Source organism: Corapipo altera, unplaced genomic scaffold, assembly GCF_003945725.1.
Source record: "Corapipo altera isolate COAL_440 unplaced genomic scaffold, ASM394572v1 65, whole genome shotgun sequence".
Lineage (NCBI taxonomy): Eukaryota > Metazoa > Chordata > Aves > Passeriformes > Pipridae > Corapipo > Corapipo altera.
The window spans coordinates 539,742-554,900 of NW_020884891.1; the positions used below are offsets into that span (position 1 = coordinate 539,742).

At 53.0% G+C, this 15,159-nt stretch overlaps 1 protein-coding gene and 1 long non-coding RNA gene across 8 annotated transcripts in view; one reads left to right on the top strand and one right to left on the bottom strand.

Moving 5' to 3' along the window:
- Positions 1-6,296, bottom strand: part of LOC113948094 — an 86,173-nt gene extending 79,877 nt beyond the window's left edge. For 2 of the 7 annotated variants that reach the window (XR_003527991.1, XR_003527990.1), the window contains exon 1: positions 5,963-6,290. This is a non-coding gene — a long non-coding RNA (uncharacterized LOC113948094). Of the gene's footprint in view, positions 1-5,962 lie in introns of all 7 variants that reach the window. The other 5 variants (XR_003527987.1, XR_003527986.1, XR_003527989.1 and 2 more) reach the window with 4 other exon arrangements.
- An 877-nt stretch (positions 6,297-7,173) lies between these two features.
- Positions 7,174-8,586, top strand: POU3F4 (POU class 3 homeobox 4). Its single transcript, XM_027645405.1, has one exon. It carries the CDS (start codon positions 7,206-7,208, stop codon positions 8,322-8,324), a length of 1,119 nt encoding a protein of 372 aa, XP_027501206.1. The 5' UTR covers positions 7,174-7,205; the 3' UTR covers positions 8,325-8,586.
- The last annotated feature ends 6,573 nt before the right edge of the window (positions 8,587-15,159 follow it).

A 15,159-nucleotide genomic window follows, 5' to 3' on the forward strand; every position in this document is an offset into this window, starting at 1 on the left:
AGGCACCCCCTGAGCGCGGGGGAACATCCCATCACCAAAGGAGGGCTGGGGGTACCCCTTGCGACACCGCCGGCACAGCGCAGGAGCCCCCCGGGGCAGAGGGGCCGGTTCCCCCGGAGCCCCCCGGTCCCGGTCCGGGCTCCCCGGGGCTCCGGGCGCTCCCGGTCCCACTCGCCCGGCCCCGGCCGGGTCCCTGCGGCTGGAAGGGCCGCGAAATCGCCTCTCGTCCCGGTTCGCTACGCAGTGACACATCGTTCCCTTTTCAAAGCGGCCCCAGAGTGGGGTTTTTTGCCGTCCTTCCCTGCTCGTTAGGCGGGAAGAGCCCGCCCGTTCAAAGGCGAAACTTCCCAGCAACTTCACTAAAACCCTTTGAAACAAGGGGAACAGAGTGGTATCATAATTTTTTTTTTTCTCTCCCCTTTTTTTTTTTTTTTTATTTTTTTTACCTACTCTGGGCTGAAGCAATCTCTGATGAACTCAGGGCTGGTCGTGTTTAAAAATTAATCCGACGATGCCTGTCTTCAAGGCGCAGGCGTCTCTCGTTGACGCCCATCACCTTGGCATCGCGCTTCTCCCCCTGCTGCTGCGGAGAGCCCACCTCGGCCCAAAACAAGTATTTTTATCCATTTTTCTCTTTCCCAGCATCGCTTTTCACCGTGACGTAAGGGCACACGCAGCTCTACTACAGCCTTACACATTGGTGCACACCTGCGGGATGCTCCCGCTGCTTTGAGGGGTAACTCGTGATGCCGCCGGGTTATCCAGCCCTGGGATAATTACCTGCAGCTAAAGCTCCCACGTGAAGGTCATGAGTCCATCCCGGGGCGGAAAACACCTCGATTTCGCCCCAAAACGGGCATGGGAAGCACATCCATGTCCGTGTCACGGGCGTGGGGTGGCCCGGGAGAGCCACGCCTGGGGGTGAGAGGGGCTTTTAATGGAATCACAACAGTCACACGGTTCCCCATTAAATCCTGCTAATTTTCTAGGTGAAGGCTGTGAAGTGAATGTGAGGAAGCATTAAAAGGGAATTGAATTTGCATTCCTTATGCTACAGGCACATGTTTACATGACCTTTAAAACAGAATTAAAGCTGTATCATCAGCAGCTGTAGGCAATTCACATTACTAAGGCAATCAAATCAGAAGGCTAAACTAACTATAAAACATAAATTAAACTGATAGAGAATCATCCTAATTCACTAGGTTTACTTGCAATTTACTTATCCGCTACTAGTAATTTCTAAACAGTTTGGAGAAGAGGCAAAGAGGAAACACTTGGATGTGGCACTTCAAAACTGTGTTGTCCGAGGAGGAGAGCCGGCTTTCCCGGGGCTCTCCATCAGGGATCGCGGGGATAACAGCCAGTCCCGGTCCCCCAGAGGTCCACGAGGGGCCTGCAAACTGACACCTGCACGCCTAAACCCCGAGCTTTATGGGTTGGCTCAAGCGCCCCCGGAGTCCCTTTGCTCTCTGGAGGACCCTCAGGGACGCCGTTTATTTTCGAAAATATGAAATAACTGCATGTCCAATACAGCTCGCGTTGCACCGCTGCCTTCTGCCCCCTCCCCCATTCCCAGAGGGACACTTTCCAATGTCTGAAGCACGGCAAGAAAACCCACAAAAATCGATAGCACCGGTGATTTCATTAAAAGTTTGCAGAGTGCCTTTCCCCGGCTCTGCTCCGGCGCTCCCGGGAGGAGCGGGGCCGGCTCGTCCCCCCCGCTGCCCCGGACGCCTCCTGCTTTGATTTATTCCCATTTATTTCTCGCAGCCGAGGGCTGTCTCCCCCCCCTTTGATGGAGACTCTCCCGTGTGCGCTTCCCTGTGCCCTGGGGCCCGCGGTGATTTATTGTCCGCCCGCCTCCCCATGAACTTCTCCCCCGCAGCCCCCGTCGTGCCCGGGACCCCCCGCCCGGGGAGGGCACAGAGGGGCAGGGATGCTGCAGCCTCCAGAGGCTTTCACCGGGGTTCTCCTGGGCGAGAGTGGAGAGAAAATGTACCATGAGGTGCCAGGGAACCGCACACGCCCAACCTGCCTCACGACCCCCATCCCCATCCTGCATCGCCCAAGCGCGATTCACGAAGGAAACATCTTTTAGCAACGCAGCCTGGCCTGAAAGTTCATTCTTATAACAGCTTTGGTCGGCTCAACCTGAATGAAGGGGGCAGGAAACTTTCCACCAAGCCGTAAACACGCGAAAGTCTGTGACAAAACAAGAATTAGCAGCAGCATCTACGTATTTCTAAACGTAAATCTAGGATTGACGAGGCGCTTCAAAATGCAGGAGGCGTTTCAATCCCTCTGCGGGATCAGGAGCATCGCTGGATGCTTTGCACGATGAGTGCTACAGCTGGAAAACCTATAGTTAATAAATAAATAAAGGGAAAACCCACAACACATAAACCCCCAAACCCCACATGGAAATTGCTCGCTAAGCTACCAAACAGCAACGCAGGTATTTGTCATCCAGGGAACAGAGCGATTTGTCTTCAGTGTCTCATTAGTCAACAGAGGTTAACTAGCGAGCCAGTTAGTGCGTGTTCAAATCCAACCCATTTTCCTTTAAATATGTCTGAGCAGGAATCTGTCCGTTCGGGAATTGTGTGTGGGTTATTTCTAAAGCTCGGGCAGGATGGCCTCTGGCGTGGCAGGAGCTGCCCAGGAGCTGGGGGTGCCCATCCTTAACCGCATCCCCCCCGTTTGCTGGGAGAAGCTTCACAGCAAAAAAAAAAAGAAAAACCACTAAAAAACCACGGGATTTCGGTCCGGGATGAAACAAACGCATTCTTGTCATCACGCCTGTGTGAATGGCACGGTGAGGAAAGTGCCTACGTAAAAGGGAAGGGACCCGCATTGTTGTGCGGGTCTATTAACTCCTGCCGTGACCTCGAGGAGCTGCCACGCACCGCCCGAGGAGGGTCCGCAGCCCCCTCTCTCCCCATCCCTATTTTCTCCGTAAACACAACAAAACCCGACGTTTCAATTCGTGGATTTAATAAACGGCCAGACCGGTCCCGCAGCAAAAATGTGCACTTTGGAGAGACTTCCCGGAATATTGATGGTTTTTCGCTCCGTCAACCAAACGTTCGAGACGAGACCCGCTAAAACCGACCCGGCTCCAAAATAACAGTGACCCGAACGTGACGGGGTAGTGCACGAATGAACGACATTTGTTTTCCCGCAGCAAGTACGCTTTTTCAAACATCAACAACGTCGAAAAAAATATTAATAATAATAACAATAACAGGCGATTCGAGCAGAGGAGCGAGGAGTCGCCCAAAACGCTTCGGAAACCGCAGCAGTTAGAATACAAATACTATTTACCTTGTGATTTTTTCCTGCCCGGGACTGGCTTTATTGTCCCTCCCTGGACCAGCCCAGCCGCAGCCACGCTCCCTCCGTGCCGGGCTCTTTGCTGCCGGGCTGGTGCTGGGAGAGATTTGGGGGGGGCTGCTTTCATTCTTACATTAGGACTAGTTTAATTTGCAATCTGTCAGTCCATCTCCTGGCTGGGGCTCTGAGATGGCAGTGTGTGGCTCTCTCCCTCCTCTCTCCCTGCACAGCATTTACTCACGTTCAAGAGCAGCCAACAGAGACCAAAAAAAAAAAAAAAAGGAACTAATTGAGCTTGTGTCGGTATTGGCTAATTTCTGCTAATACTCTGTAAATTCCTTTTTGCTTCTTAAGCTTCCCCCACGCAGGTTAGGTGTTCCCAAAGCCTCTCTGGAGCTCCAGGAGCCGCTTTCTCAGCCCTGATGGGTGGCTGGGCTTCAGCGCCTGGATGCACACAATGCAAACCTTAACTCCTGGCTCCAGAAACGGTTAAATTGCCCTTTCCCAGCCCCCACCCCCGTTATGATTGACTCTGTTTTTAAATTTGCACTTGTTCCCACCAAGCGCAATCTAACTCGTCCTGTCTCTAAAGTGAACTTGTGTTGAAGGTGAAGTTTTCTATATAGAGGTCACGACACCGAGGCACAGCTTACCGCTCCGAGCTTCATGCTGTATTAAACACAATCAAAACGAACCCCTTTTAGACCTTTTTTTTCTTTTTTTTTTCTTTTTTTTTTTTTTTTTTTTTTTTTCCCCCTTCCCCCCCCCCGGGGGAAAAATGAGGAAAAAAAAAAAATCTCTTAAATATAATAAAATCAGCTCTGTCACGATAACAAACGCGCTCCTGGGCTCGCTCTGTGCCGGGTCCCTTCCTATGGAACACAAACACACCGCACCCCGCGCTGGGTTGGAGCTCTTAAAGGGGAACGTGCGGGGTTGGTGCGGGGACAGCCCACCCTGCCCCGAGCGTGGGGGACACCGAGGGGACACCACGCACCCGGGTGACCCCAGAAAGTCCCGGTCCCGCCTGTGCCGGGGGGACTCCACACAATCCCTGCACTTCAAAGCGGGGGGTTCTCTCCAGCGACTTCTCGCTGCCCCAGGACGGGGCTGCCTCCCGCTATTGTGCGAGCTTTTTCACGCCAAAGATTTAGCAGGAAAAAATAGATATTAAAGCGAGTTATTTGTTAGGCAAACGCGGGTCTCTCCGGGGCGGGGGCACCCGGAGCCGAAGGGCTGGAGCGCACGGTCCGAACCCAGAAAGTTTTTTTAAATTTTTTTTTTTAAATTAAAAAAAAAACTTTAATGGGTTTCGGTCTATGAAAAATAAGTTACAAATTCTTGCAACAGTAGCTTTGCATGTACTTATTTTTCTCCCATGTCCAGACGGGGTCGGCTATTGAATAAGGCTCTTTTATTCTGCATGGGGCAGGGGATTTGTGGCCATGGTCCCCCTTTTATTCCTCTCTCTATGGAAACCCAGATCATGGGGAGAAATATGCGAGGCTGAATAAAGAAAAGCAGCAGAAAGGACCGCTTGAGAGCGGCATCTGTTACACTTGGGAAGTTAGACTGACAGGAAAGAGCTAAAGAAACCCTCTCCAGCAGATTAGTTAGAACAGCAAGAAGATTTAACTATATGCAGATAAAAACACTATAAAATCCACCATACTCTGCTCTAGGCGAGGTGAGAGCCGCCTCGGCAGGAGCGGAGCCGGGCTCTGCCTTAGCTACATTTGCAGCAAAGATTAAAATGGGACGTTCGGGGTTTTATTTCCCTGCTAGAGACTCTGCCTTAATTAAACGGCGGATCTGAACATCTATTTTCACGGGCGATGGGATTTGAAAAATTGTTTCGGAAGTTAAAGTGCAAATTAATTTTAAATAATTTAGTTACGTTTTTATACAGTGCGGATTTGATGTTGTTGGGTTTTTTTTTTTGGTTGGTTGGTTTTTTTTTTTTCTTTTTTTTCCTCCCTTTTTCCCGCGGGCTCCTGTGATGTTTATTTCGAGGAGCTTGTGAAGGCGGAGAGTGGGGGAAAAAAAAAAAAAAAAAGGAAAAAAAGGGAAAAAAAAAAAAAAGAAAAAAAAAAGAAAGAGAAAAAATGAAAAGGCTAAAAAAACCCAACCAACCAACAAGGAAAAGGCTGCTGGTATAACTCTTTCCCTGCCCTCCCAGCGCTCCGCCGGGCTCGGCCGCGGTGCTGCGCGCCCCGCACCGCCCGCACACTCCGGGCGGGGAGCGGGGCTCCGACAGGGATATTCCCATTCCCGAACCCCCCCCCCACCCCCCCCCCCCCCCCCCCCCCCCCCCCCCACCGCCGCCGCTCTACCCGCAAACTTCATTTTTTATTTACTTTGCCTTATTTTTTACGTGTTTCCCCAGCCGCTCCCCCCTCCCCGCACCCCCGCGGGTGCGCAGCGCGGCGGTGCCCGCCGGGGACCCGCAGCCTCCCCGATATATCGCGATCTGCCTCCAGCCACGCAGCCCGCTCTGCTCCTTCACCACCCAGCCCTGCCTTTACCCCTCTCGCACGCTGCCCCGGCGAGAAATTATTGTGATTATTATTATTATAATGAGCAAAGCGATGGGACCCGGCTCGGAAGGAACCAGAGGAGAGCTCACCTTATTTAGATCTATTTTCTCATTTTCTTGAATTTTCTTCAGATCTGTCTTCTCAGAGAAACTAATGCCTTAATGACTTTCTGGTAGCTGCAAGCCTTCTTTTATTTCTGCTAAATATATGAAAATGTATGCAAATTTAAATCAAGCTTAACCTAGGAGCTCTTGCAATATATTTAATGGAATTTCAAACCAATAAGGGGACTCTGATGCAGTCTTCTGGAAGTGCAAATATAATTACGCAGCTCGGTTACCTCCGAAACGATGCGGGGAAAGGTCATTTTGGAACTCGGGAGCGGGTCGGGGGGTCCCGGGACTTCTCCTCCGCCCGCCCCGCCGGGGCTCGGGGGGTGCGGGGCTGTGCCCGGCGGGCCCTGCCGAGCCGGGGGGCCCGGAGCCGCCCCCCGGGGGGTGCCTGGGCACCGCACGCGCCTTTTCCCCCCGTTATTTTCCCTTTTCTGGCGTTTTTTTGCCCCTTTTTCCCGTTTCGCCCCGCAGCCCGCCCGCCGGGCGCGCACCGCTCCCGTGCGCTCCGCGCCGCCAACTTTGAGAGACACCAGCGGGATGTACCGGCGGCGGGGCCGGGGGAGCTCCTTTTGGGGCTGCTTTTTATTATTTTGGGGGTTTCTGAGTTTTCTTTCCCGACGGAGCGCGGCGGCCCGGGGGGGGAAGGAGGGGGCGGGCGGGCACGGGCAGCCCGGGGCGGCAGCACCGCAGGAGGAGCGGAGCGGGCGCTGAACTCCCGGAGCCCGGCCCGGCGTGCGGGGGCAGCGGCGGGGGCAGCCCCGGGGTGGTCCCGCAGCGCGGCCGCCCGGGCGCCGCCGTTTAACCTCTGCCGCGCTCTCCCCCGGCGCTAATCGCTCCCCATTTAAGCCGTGCCCCCCACGCCTCCCCTCCCCTCCCCGTTCCCATCGCTCCCCCGCTCAAGCCGTGCCCCCCGAAGCCCCCCCGGTGCCCGCGCGGCGCGGAAGGAGTTAACGCGGCGGGGCCGCCTCGCGCCCGGCCCCCGGTGCCGGCGGAGTGATTCACTTCCTGCCTCGCGCCCGCGCGGCGCCCCGGCCCCGCCCCCCTCCGCCTCGCCCCGCCCCCGCGCCGCTCCCATTGGGCGGCGCGGGCGGCGGCGCGTCGCCATTGGGCGCGGCGGGTGTCAGTCAGCGCGCGGCCGCCGCCGGCCCGCCGTGCCGCTGGATGTCAAAGCCCGGCGCGGCGGCGGCCGCTCAGTATAACTCGTGGGGCTGCGGCGGCCATGGCCACAGCCGCCTCCAACCCCTACGGCCTGCTGGGCGCCGGCGCGCTCGCCCACGCCGAGGGCGCGGGCATGCAGCAGGGCAGCCCGTTCCGCAGCCCGCAGAAGCTGCTGCAGAGCGAGTACCTGCAGGGCGTCCCGGGCAATGGGCACCCGCTGGGGCACCACTGGGTGACCAGCCTGAGCGACGGCGCGCCCTGGCCCGCGGCGCTGGCGGGCGGCCCGCTGGAGCAGCCCGACGTGAAGCCGGGCCGCGAGGACCTGCAGCTGGGCGCCATCATCCACCACCGCTCGCCCCACGTCTCCCACCACTCGCCCCACGCCAACCACCCCAGCGCCTGGGGGGCCAGCCCGGCGCACAGCGCCTCGCTCGCCGCCCCCCCCGCCGCCGCCGCCGCCGCCGCCGCCGGGCAGCCCCTCGGCGTGTACTCGCAGGGCGGGTTCGCGGTGGGCGGGATGCTGGAGCACGGCGGGCTCACCCCGCCGCCCGCCGCCGCCGCCGGGCAGGGCTTGCACCCGGGGCTGCGCGGCGAGGGCGGCGGCGAGCACGGCGAGCTGGGCGGCCACCACTGCCAGGACCACTCGGACGAGGAGACGCCGACCTCGGACGAGCTGGAGCAGTTCGCCAAGCAGTTCAAGCAGCGCCGCATCAAGCTGGGCTTCACCCAGGCCGACGTGGGGCTGGCGCTGGGGACCCTCTACGGGAACGTCTTCTCGCAGACCACCATCTGCCGCTTCGAGGCCCTGCAGCTCAGCTTCAAGAACATGTGCAAGCTGAAGCCGCTGCTGAACAAGTGGCTGGAGGAGGCCGACTCCTCCACGGGCAGCCCCACGAGCATCGACAAGATCGCGGCGCAGGGGAGGAAGAGGAAGAAGCGGACCTCCATCGAGGTGAGTGTCAAGGGCGTGCTGGAGACGCACTTCCTCAAGTGCCCCAAGCCGGCCGCCCAGGAGATCTCGTCGCTGGCGGACAGCCTGCAGCTGGAGAAGGAGGTGGTGCGGGTCTGGTTCTGCAACCGGCGGCAGAAGGAGAAGCGCATGACCCCTCCGGGGGAGCAGCCGCAGCACGACGTGTATGCCCACGGCGTGAAAACGGACACGGGCTGCCACGACCTCTGACCGCGGTCCGGCCGCGGGACTGCCCTCGGGGCTTTAACTTATGCTTTCGGGAGTCGCGGCGCGGGGTCCCCGCCCGCCGCCGCCTCGGCAATATTTTTATTCCTCTCTCCGACCTTCCCGCTGGTCACACACGGTGTTTACTCGCAGACAAGGTTTGTTTTTCGGGCTCCGCTTGGACGAAGGAGAAAAAAAAAAAAAAAAAGAAAAAGCGAAAAAAAAAAAAAAAAACAACCCACCCGACCACACGACAAAAACAAAACCCAAACGGAAAGGAAAAATAGAGAGAAAGAAAAAAAAAAAAGGAAAACCCACGGGAAAAAAAAAAAGAACATTAAAAAGAAAAACAAAACAAAAACAAACACAAAACGAAAAACCCGACAGAAAAGGAAAGACAGATGTGTGCCTATGAATAACCTTCCAGCGCCTTGGTTATATCAGCTGTATTTCAGGTGAATCTGTTTTACAATAGACTAGTTTTGCATTTTTAAAGACTTATATAGCGTTTTTAAATGTCTGAGGTGTTTTACTACAAACTGTACACAATATTTGTGACCTAATTTGTACCGAATCGAGCAGTCAAAAGCGTTTCTCCCTTGCCCACGCCACCGGCAATGTCACCCAGCGGGGACAGGGCAGGGCGGCCGCGGCCCTTCCTCGTCCCCCCCCCGAGGACACGGGGGTCCCTCCGCACCCGCGGAGCCCCCGCACCGATGTGAAGAACAGGCTTATTTGTTGCAGCTTTTTTCTTCCTTTTTCAAGAACTTCCCAACACCGTAAAACGGTCGGGTCACAATCCTGACCTCCCCCCCCCCACTCTTCTCCCAAGGAAAAAAATATTATATATATATATATATATAAAAATAATTATTTCTAAGAGATTTACCCGAAATTAAGCGTCACAACCAAACCCGTGGCATTTGCCAGTCTTTTTTCTTTCCGAAGATGAGTTGGGCTTTTTGATCAGCGCCAGACTGAGAGGTCTGTAGTAAAACACCTTTATCCTTCTGCGCTTTGGCTTCGGAAATTGGTTTCTCTGTATTTTGTTTCGATAGTGAAGAGGAATGAGGTGTCTCATGAATTTCGGGGAGCCGGGGGGGAGGGAGAGAGGGATTGGGACAGAAAACACCCGCATTTGGTTCACGCTGAGCTTCTTTCCGTGTCACAGGGAGATGCTGGATTTGTGGAAAAGCTTTTATGGGAGGGGGGTGGTGGGGGGAGGAAATATAATCAGCGACAAAACGAACAGGGAGAAAAAAAACCAAAACAACAAAACAAAGTCAGTAAAATGCTAAACGCAGAACCCTTTTTTGGGCGCTGGGAGGTGCAGAGCTGTAACCACCCCCTCTCCTCGCCCCTTCTTGGACACAAGGACGGGGGTGCAGCGCCCACGCACCGACCCACGGGGGGAATTGGGTGGGTGGGTGGGTGCTCCCGCACCCCCCGGGGCCGCCGGGCAGGGCCGGGCTCCCCCCGCACCCGGGACCCCCCCGCACCCGGGACCCCCCACAGCCCCCCCCCCCCCCCCCCCCCCCCAGGATTTTTTTCTTTCCACATTTATATTTTTTAAGTATTTTTCAGTAAGCGCTAAAAAAAAAAAAAAAAAAAATTAAGGAAAAAAAAAGAAAAAAAAAAGAGAAAAAAAATAACTCGACACTGAGGACCTGCCTATTTCTGCCAACTTTATAACTGTACAGTTTTGTATATTAAACGTTTTTTGGAAGTTATTAATTTAAAGAAAGATCATTTAGTTTATTCATTTAGTAACTGATGTATAATAAACGCTATTTTCATTAAAGGTTGCTTTTTTCAACTATTTTATCCAAAATTGCCTATTGCAGTTGCCAACAATTATTTATTTTCAATAAATTCCGCATTATGTTTAAAAAAAAAAAAGAGAGATAAAAAAAAAACGTTTCGGAGAGAAACGACAAAAAAAAAATAAAAAGCCTAAATGAGTGTCAGATAAAAATAATAATGAAACACACGAGTGGCTGTAACGTTTGGTTGTCGACCAGTTTTAGTCAAGGGGTTTATATTGACGCAATATTTTATTGTTGTAAAAGGAGAAAAAAAAAATTAAAAAAAAAAAAGTTTAAATAAACATTTTTACGAAAGAAAAAGAAAATAAGACGGAAAGCTCCGGGTGCGTGGTTTGTGCGGTGGCCGAGCCGCGGTGCGGGGGGTGCGGGGGCTCCTCGGAGGGGGCTCCGCATCCCCGGGCAGGGCCGGTGCCCTCGGGGCAGGGGGTCCGCGGGGGCTCATCCCGGTGGTGCCGGTTACACCTGCCGCGGGAAAGGCGGTTTTTTGGGGGGGTCGAAAAGGCGCTTTCGGGGTGGAGAAAGGCCCTTTATGGATGGAAAAGGCGCTTTTGGGGGCGGAAAAAGGGCTTTGCGGCTTTTTCGGGGGTGGCGGGGCCGGGCGGGCGAGTGAACATAAACAGAGAGCCGCGTGTGCGTGCGCGGATTCTGTCGGTGTCTGTGCATCTCTGGTGATGTGGAGCGGCAGCAGCGCTGCCCCCGCCTCGCCCCCCGCGCCCCCCCCTTCCGTCCCCCCCCCCCCCCCCCCCCGCCCCCCCCGCGGCCCGGGCCCCCCGCCCGGGGCCCCCCCCCCCCCCCCCCCCCGAGCCGAGGCACGGAGGAAGTTTCTTTTGTTCCACGCTCGCCGGGCCGCGGGGGCTCCTCCGGCCGCCCCCCGCTCCCCCCGGGCGGGCGGCGGAACAATAACACTCCATCAGGGCTAACGGGGTGAGACGGGGCGGCCCCGGCCCCGCCGGCTGCTGGGGGAGGCAGGCGGGCAGCACGACTTCAAGGGATCGGCAGCGAAGCGGCCTTTTCTTTCTTTCTTTTCGCCTCTCTGAGGCCGAACCTCGGAGAAAACAATACCCAGCCCTTCTGCCAACAGTTCAGGGGGAGAAAATTACCTTTAGGAATCCTGAGGAGCGACCCGAGCAGGGGGAGAGCTCTTGTCTTCAATAGCCAGCGAGCGGACAGGCGCCTTCCCAACAACCCGGCCGTCCTGTACCTGGGAGCGAGAGGGATTTGGGATGTAAACAGCGGGCGAGGCTTTGTTTCTTAACCGTAAAACTGATTTATTTCATTTGTAAGTCTTGGCGAGCTGCAGCACCGCAGCTTTGGGGACAACTGCCCCTGTGCTGGGCAGCAAAGCCCCCACAGAGGGACCACAACCTCCAGCTCTCTCCGAAAGGATTACAGCAGCAGGAGAAGGAAATATAACCCCCAAAAGCACGTTTTTCAGTGAACTGCAGGAACAGGATAAATGCACACCGGGGACCAAACCAGGAGTAAACGGCCGCGGTTTGGAAACAACCCCAACTGAGGACACGGATGAAAAGCTTCAGGTTAAAACATGCCCTGCGTGGTCACTCTGGCTCTGAGCACGCAGGGTCCTGAGAGGCAAAGCTCTTGAAGGCAGCCTTGGTTTGGAGGAGGGACAGAAGGCGTTTCACTGAAATTAGCCTGTTTTAGAGCCCTTTGGCTGCTCTGTAAATACAACCACAGCGAGGGCTGGGCTATGTCTTATTTTAAAACAAATTAGGTTAAGAGACAAAAGAGATGCAATGAAAGACGAAATCAAGTAAGTTTATAAACAGGAGCACTTCAAAGGCCGCTGGAAAGCTGGGGAAAATAGGGAAGGAGAATTTTGCTTAAAGAAAAGAAAATCTCTGCTTGTTATTGCCCGTCGATTTCAGTGTTCTGCGAGCAAAAGGAAACTCTTTTGTGCCACCTAATGTTAAGTACAGATCACTGTTGTCTTCTTGGCTGCCCATCTTCCATGGTGTACGTGGGGAGGCCTCGGGGTGCTGAGCCCATGGAGGTGGAGCTCAGCATCCCAAAGTCCCACCAAACCAAGGGCAGGGAGAGAAACTTCAGCTTCGCAGTGGCGGAGCAGGTTACCTTCCAAATTTAGGAGTTTTTCCAAAAAAGAACTCAAGAGGGGGTGGAAAGAAGCACGGGGTAGAATCATAAGAATGAGAGACTCCAAATTTGGTCTTTGTTATAATAGGGTAACTCCAGGAGGAGCATATCCAGGGTTTATATAAGCTGCCCACCACCAAGGATCCATCTCAGCAGCCTCTGGGCTTGCAGCAGCTTCTCCCTCTGCTCTCCTCAAGGACCCGAGTGGCCTGGCCTTTGCACAGCCATGTCTCCCAGCTGGAGGAATTTTGGTGTGTATTTAGCAGCCATTCACACTAATTTAGTAGAGAAATACCTCACACAATCCTTTAAAAAAAGGATTGAAACAAGCATTTTGCTGATAACGATAAATTACACCGGTTTTGTGATTTTAGTGGAGAGCACTAAACATCTTAAGCAGTTTTTGAGGTTGAATCTTCTCTGCTTTTCATATTATACAAAAAGAAGAGAACCAGAGGCTTTCTTTGGGTTTAAATTTCAAATATTTGTAAGCTGTGTTCTCCTCCTCTCTAAAGAAGGCCAGGACATAGGAGGGGGTTCTTTTCAAAGCAAAAAGGAAGCAGAGATGCCATTTCACTTTCTATTGGTCGTTATAGATCCTTCAGAATATGGACCAATATACCAACATTTGACCAAGATGCTTTTAAAATCCCTCAAAATTTGGTACTTTGAGTTTTTCTTTCTGTGTTTTTAAGTAGCAGTTCCCTTGGTTCAGGCAGAGCAGACTAGAGCAACCTGGTCCTCTTGGGCCATGTACCAAAATCCCCACTGGCTTTAGGGCAGATCCACATGTGGATGGAGGCACATTGAAAACCTAAGTCCTTACCCCAGGAGCATGTGGGTCTGGGGGTGGATGCCCTTCAGTCAAGGGTCTGATCCCAAAACCCAGACAAAATTCATTGCTTTACTCACCAGAGCAGCTTCCTTGGAATCCAGTGAGCTCTCCATGCAGATGGAATTATTCATTTGTCTTTGCACAATCGAATTCCGAGATTCCAGCCTAGAAAATATATATATATATATATATATACACAATATTTCAGGCAGGTGATCAGTCCTGCTGATCCCCTAAAAGCCCCAGACATCAGGGCCTACATTTGTACTCACTTTCCCCTTTTCCTAGAGTCCTGTAACCAATAGACTGGAAAGGCTCCACAGCAATTACATATTTAGGATATGTGATAGCTGCAGTTAAGATCTTTACGACTGATTGCAGGATAAAATTTACTTCAAATGTGCAAGAGCCCATTTTTAAACCTCAGTCTTTCAGCTGCTTTCCATTAGAGATATTCCGAAGAATCAAAAGCAATTAGGGTGTACAAAGTCTAAATGGTAAATAATTTCCAAATCAAAACCTTTATTAAAGCAATAAGCATCTATTTTTGTTAACACTGTAAGAGATGGAAATGGCCAAAGTAAATAACTTTTGGTTTAATGTCATGGAAAGAAAGCCAGACTTCTCTGCTGAAGAACAGTAGAGGAAATCTTGCTCCAGATGGATTTGGGGTGGAAGTTTTAAGATTTGGAAAAGCAGGGTAAGAAAGAGGATTTAAAATTCCCATTTTACACGGTGGGGATTCAGTGGGGCCGTGTTTTACACCCGCCTGGGAAGGGATCTGTAGGTGGATCTGTGGCTGGTGATTCCCAGCGAGCACCACGGCAGCTTGTAAATATTTGTAGAATCGCGTCCTTAATTAGAGTTGTAAAACAGTATTAAATCTTGGAACGGGAGAGAAAGAGGAGAGCGAGGAAGAGCTGTCACTGGTGAGAGCCTGTCAACAAGAAGTTAAAAAGCCAATGGTAAATCTCATTTCTGCAGGCTCTGGGTTTGCAGAGCCATCGACCGCCGGGTCCGGGCTCGGCAGCTCCTGATCGATGTTCTGCTGGCACAGAGGAGGTGGGGGCTGCAAAAACACTTCTAAAAATGTGGGTATCTCAAGCAATGACTCTGAAAAGCTGGGCAGCAGCTCTCCTCACCCCTGGTACTATTACAACACCCAAAATGCTGCTCCGTTATTCCGGCACTGGATTTTATTTTATTTTTTTAAATGATGCCAGTCCTCGAGTTCTGCGCCTCGAGTACAAATAATATTTACCCAGTGCAGAAGCGCCATTTCTGAGGTTGTTTTCCTTTTTGGCCGAAGCATGAAGTTTTGTTTTGCATATTTATCTTCAGACTTTGGGAAGGAAAAATAAAATCAACCCAAATCAGCCCCACAGATCTTACTCACCCAAAAATGGTTGGGGGGGGACACGACGGGGTCTGAGCTCCGCTGCCATGTCGGCTGGAGGGCAACTGGAGTAACACGAGCTGCTCCCCATCCAGGGCTTGTACTTCTGTCTAGATTATGGGATTAGTCTCTGTTACATCCATCTACAGTTGGGAACTTGTGATCCAGTTAAAGCAGCTTGAAAGGCGCCCAGCAGGTGCTGGGGGTCCGACTCCGCGGCACAAATTCGGCGAGTTACGGGGGGAAAGCAGGGCTGGCCTTGTGCCGGGCTGCCCAAGGCTCCTTAAGGGTGGGGGAGAAAGGGGAAAAAATCAAAATCCTGCCAGAAAACACTTGCAGACAAGGAAAATCAGCCAAAACCTCTTTCCACCCCCCACCCCCCCCCCAAATCCTGAAAATGAATTGCTGATGCATAAATACAAATGTTGTCAGACACGAGTTGGTGATTCTTTGCTGCTTCACACACAGGGGATCTCTTCCACCTAAGAAATGCTAATTCAGCCCTGGAATTCTGAGTTTGCAGAAACTGTCCTGTAAATGTCATGGGGGATTACCAAACTTACAGGAAGATTATAGCTCTGCATACATTCAGACTGTTGATTTAAAACTTTATTACCTTTGATAGAGATTCTTCACAAAGGAAATAATTCAGCAGGGGGAATTCTGTCC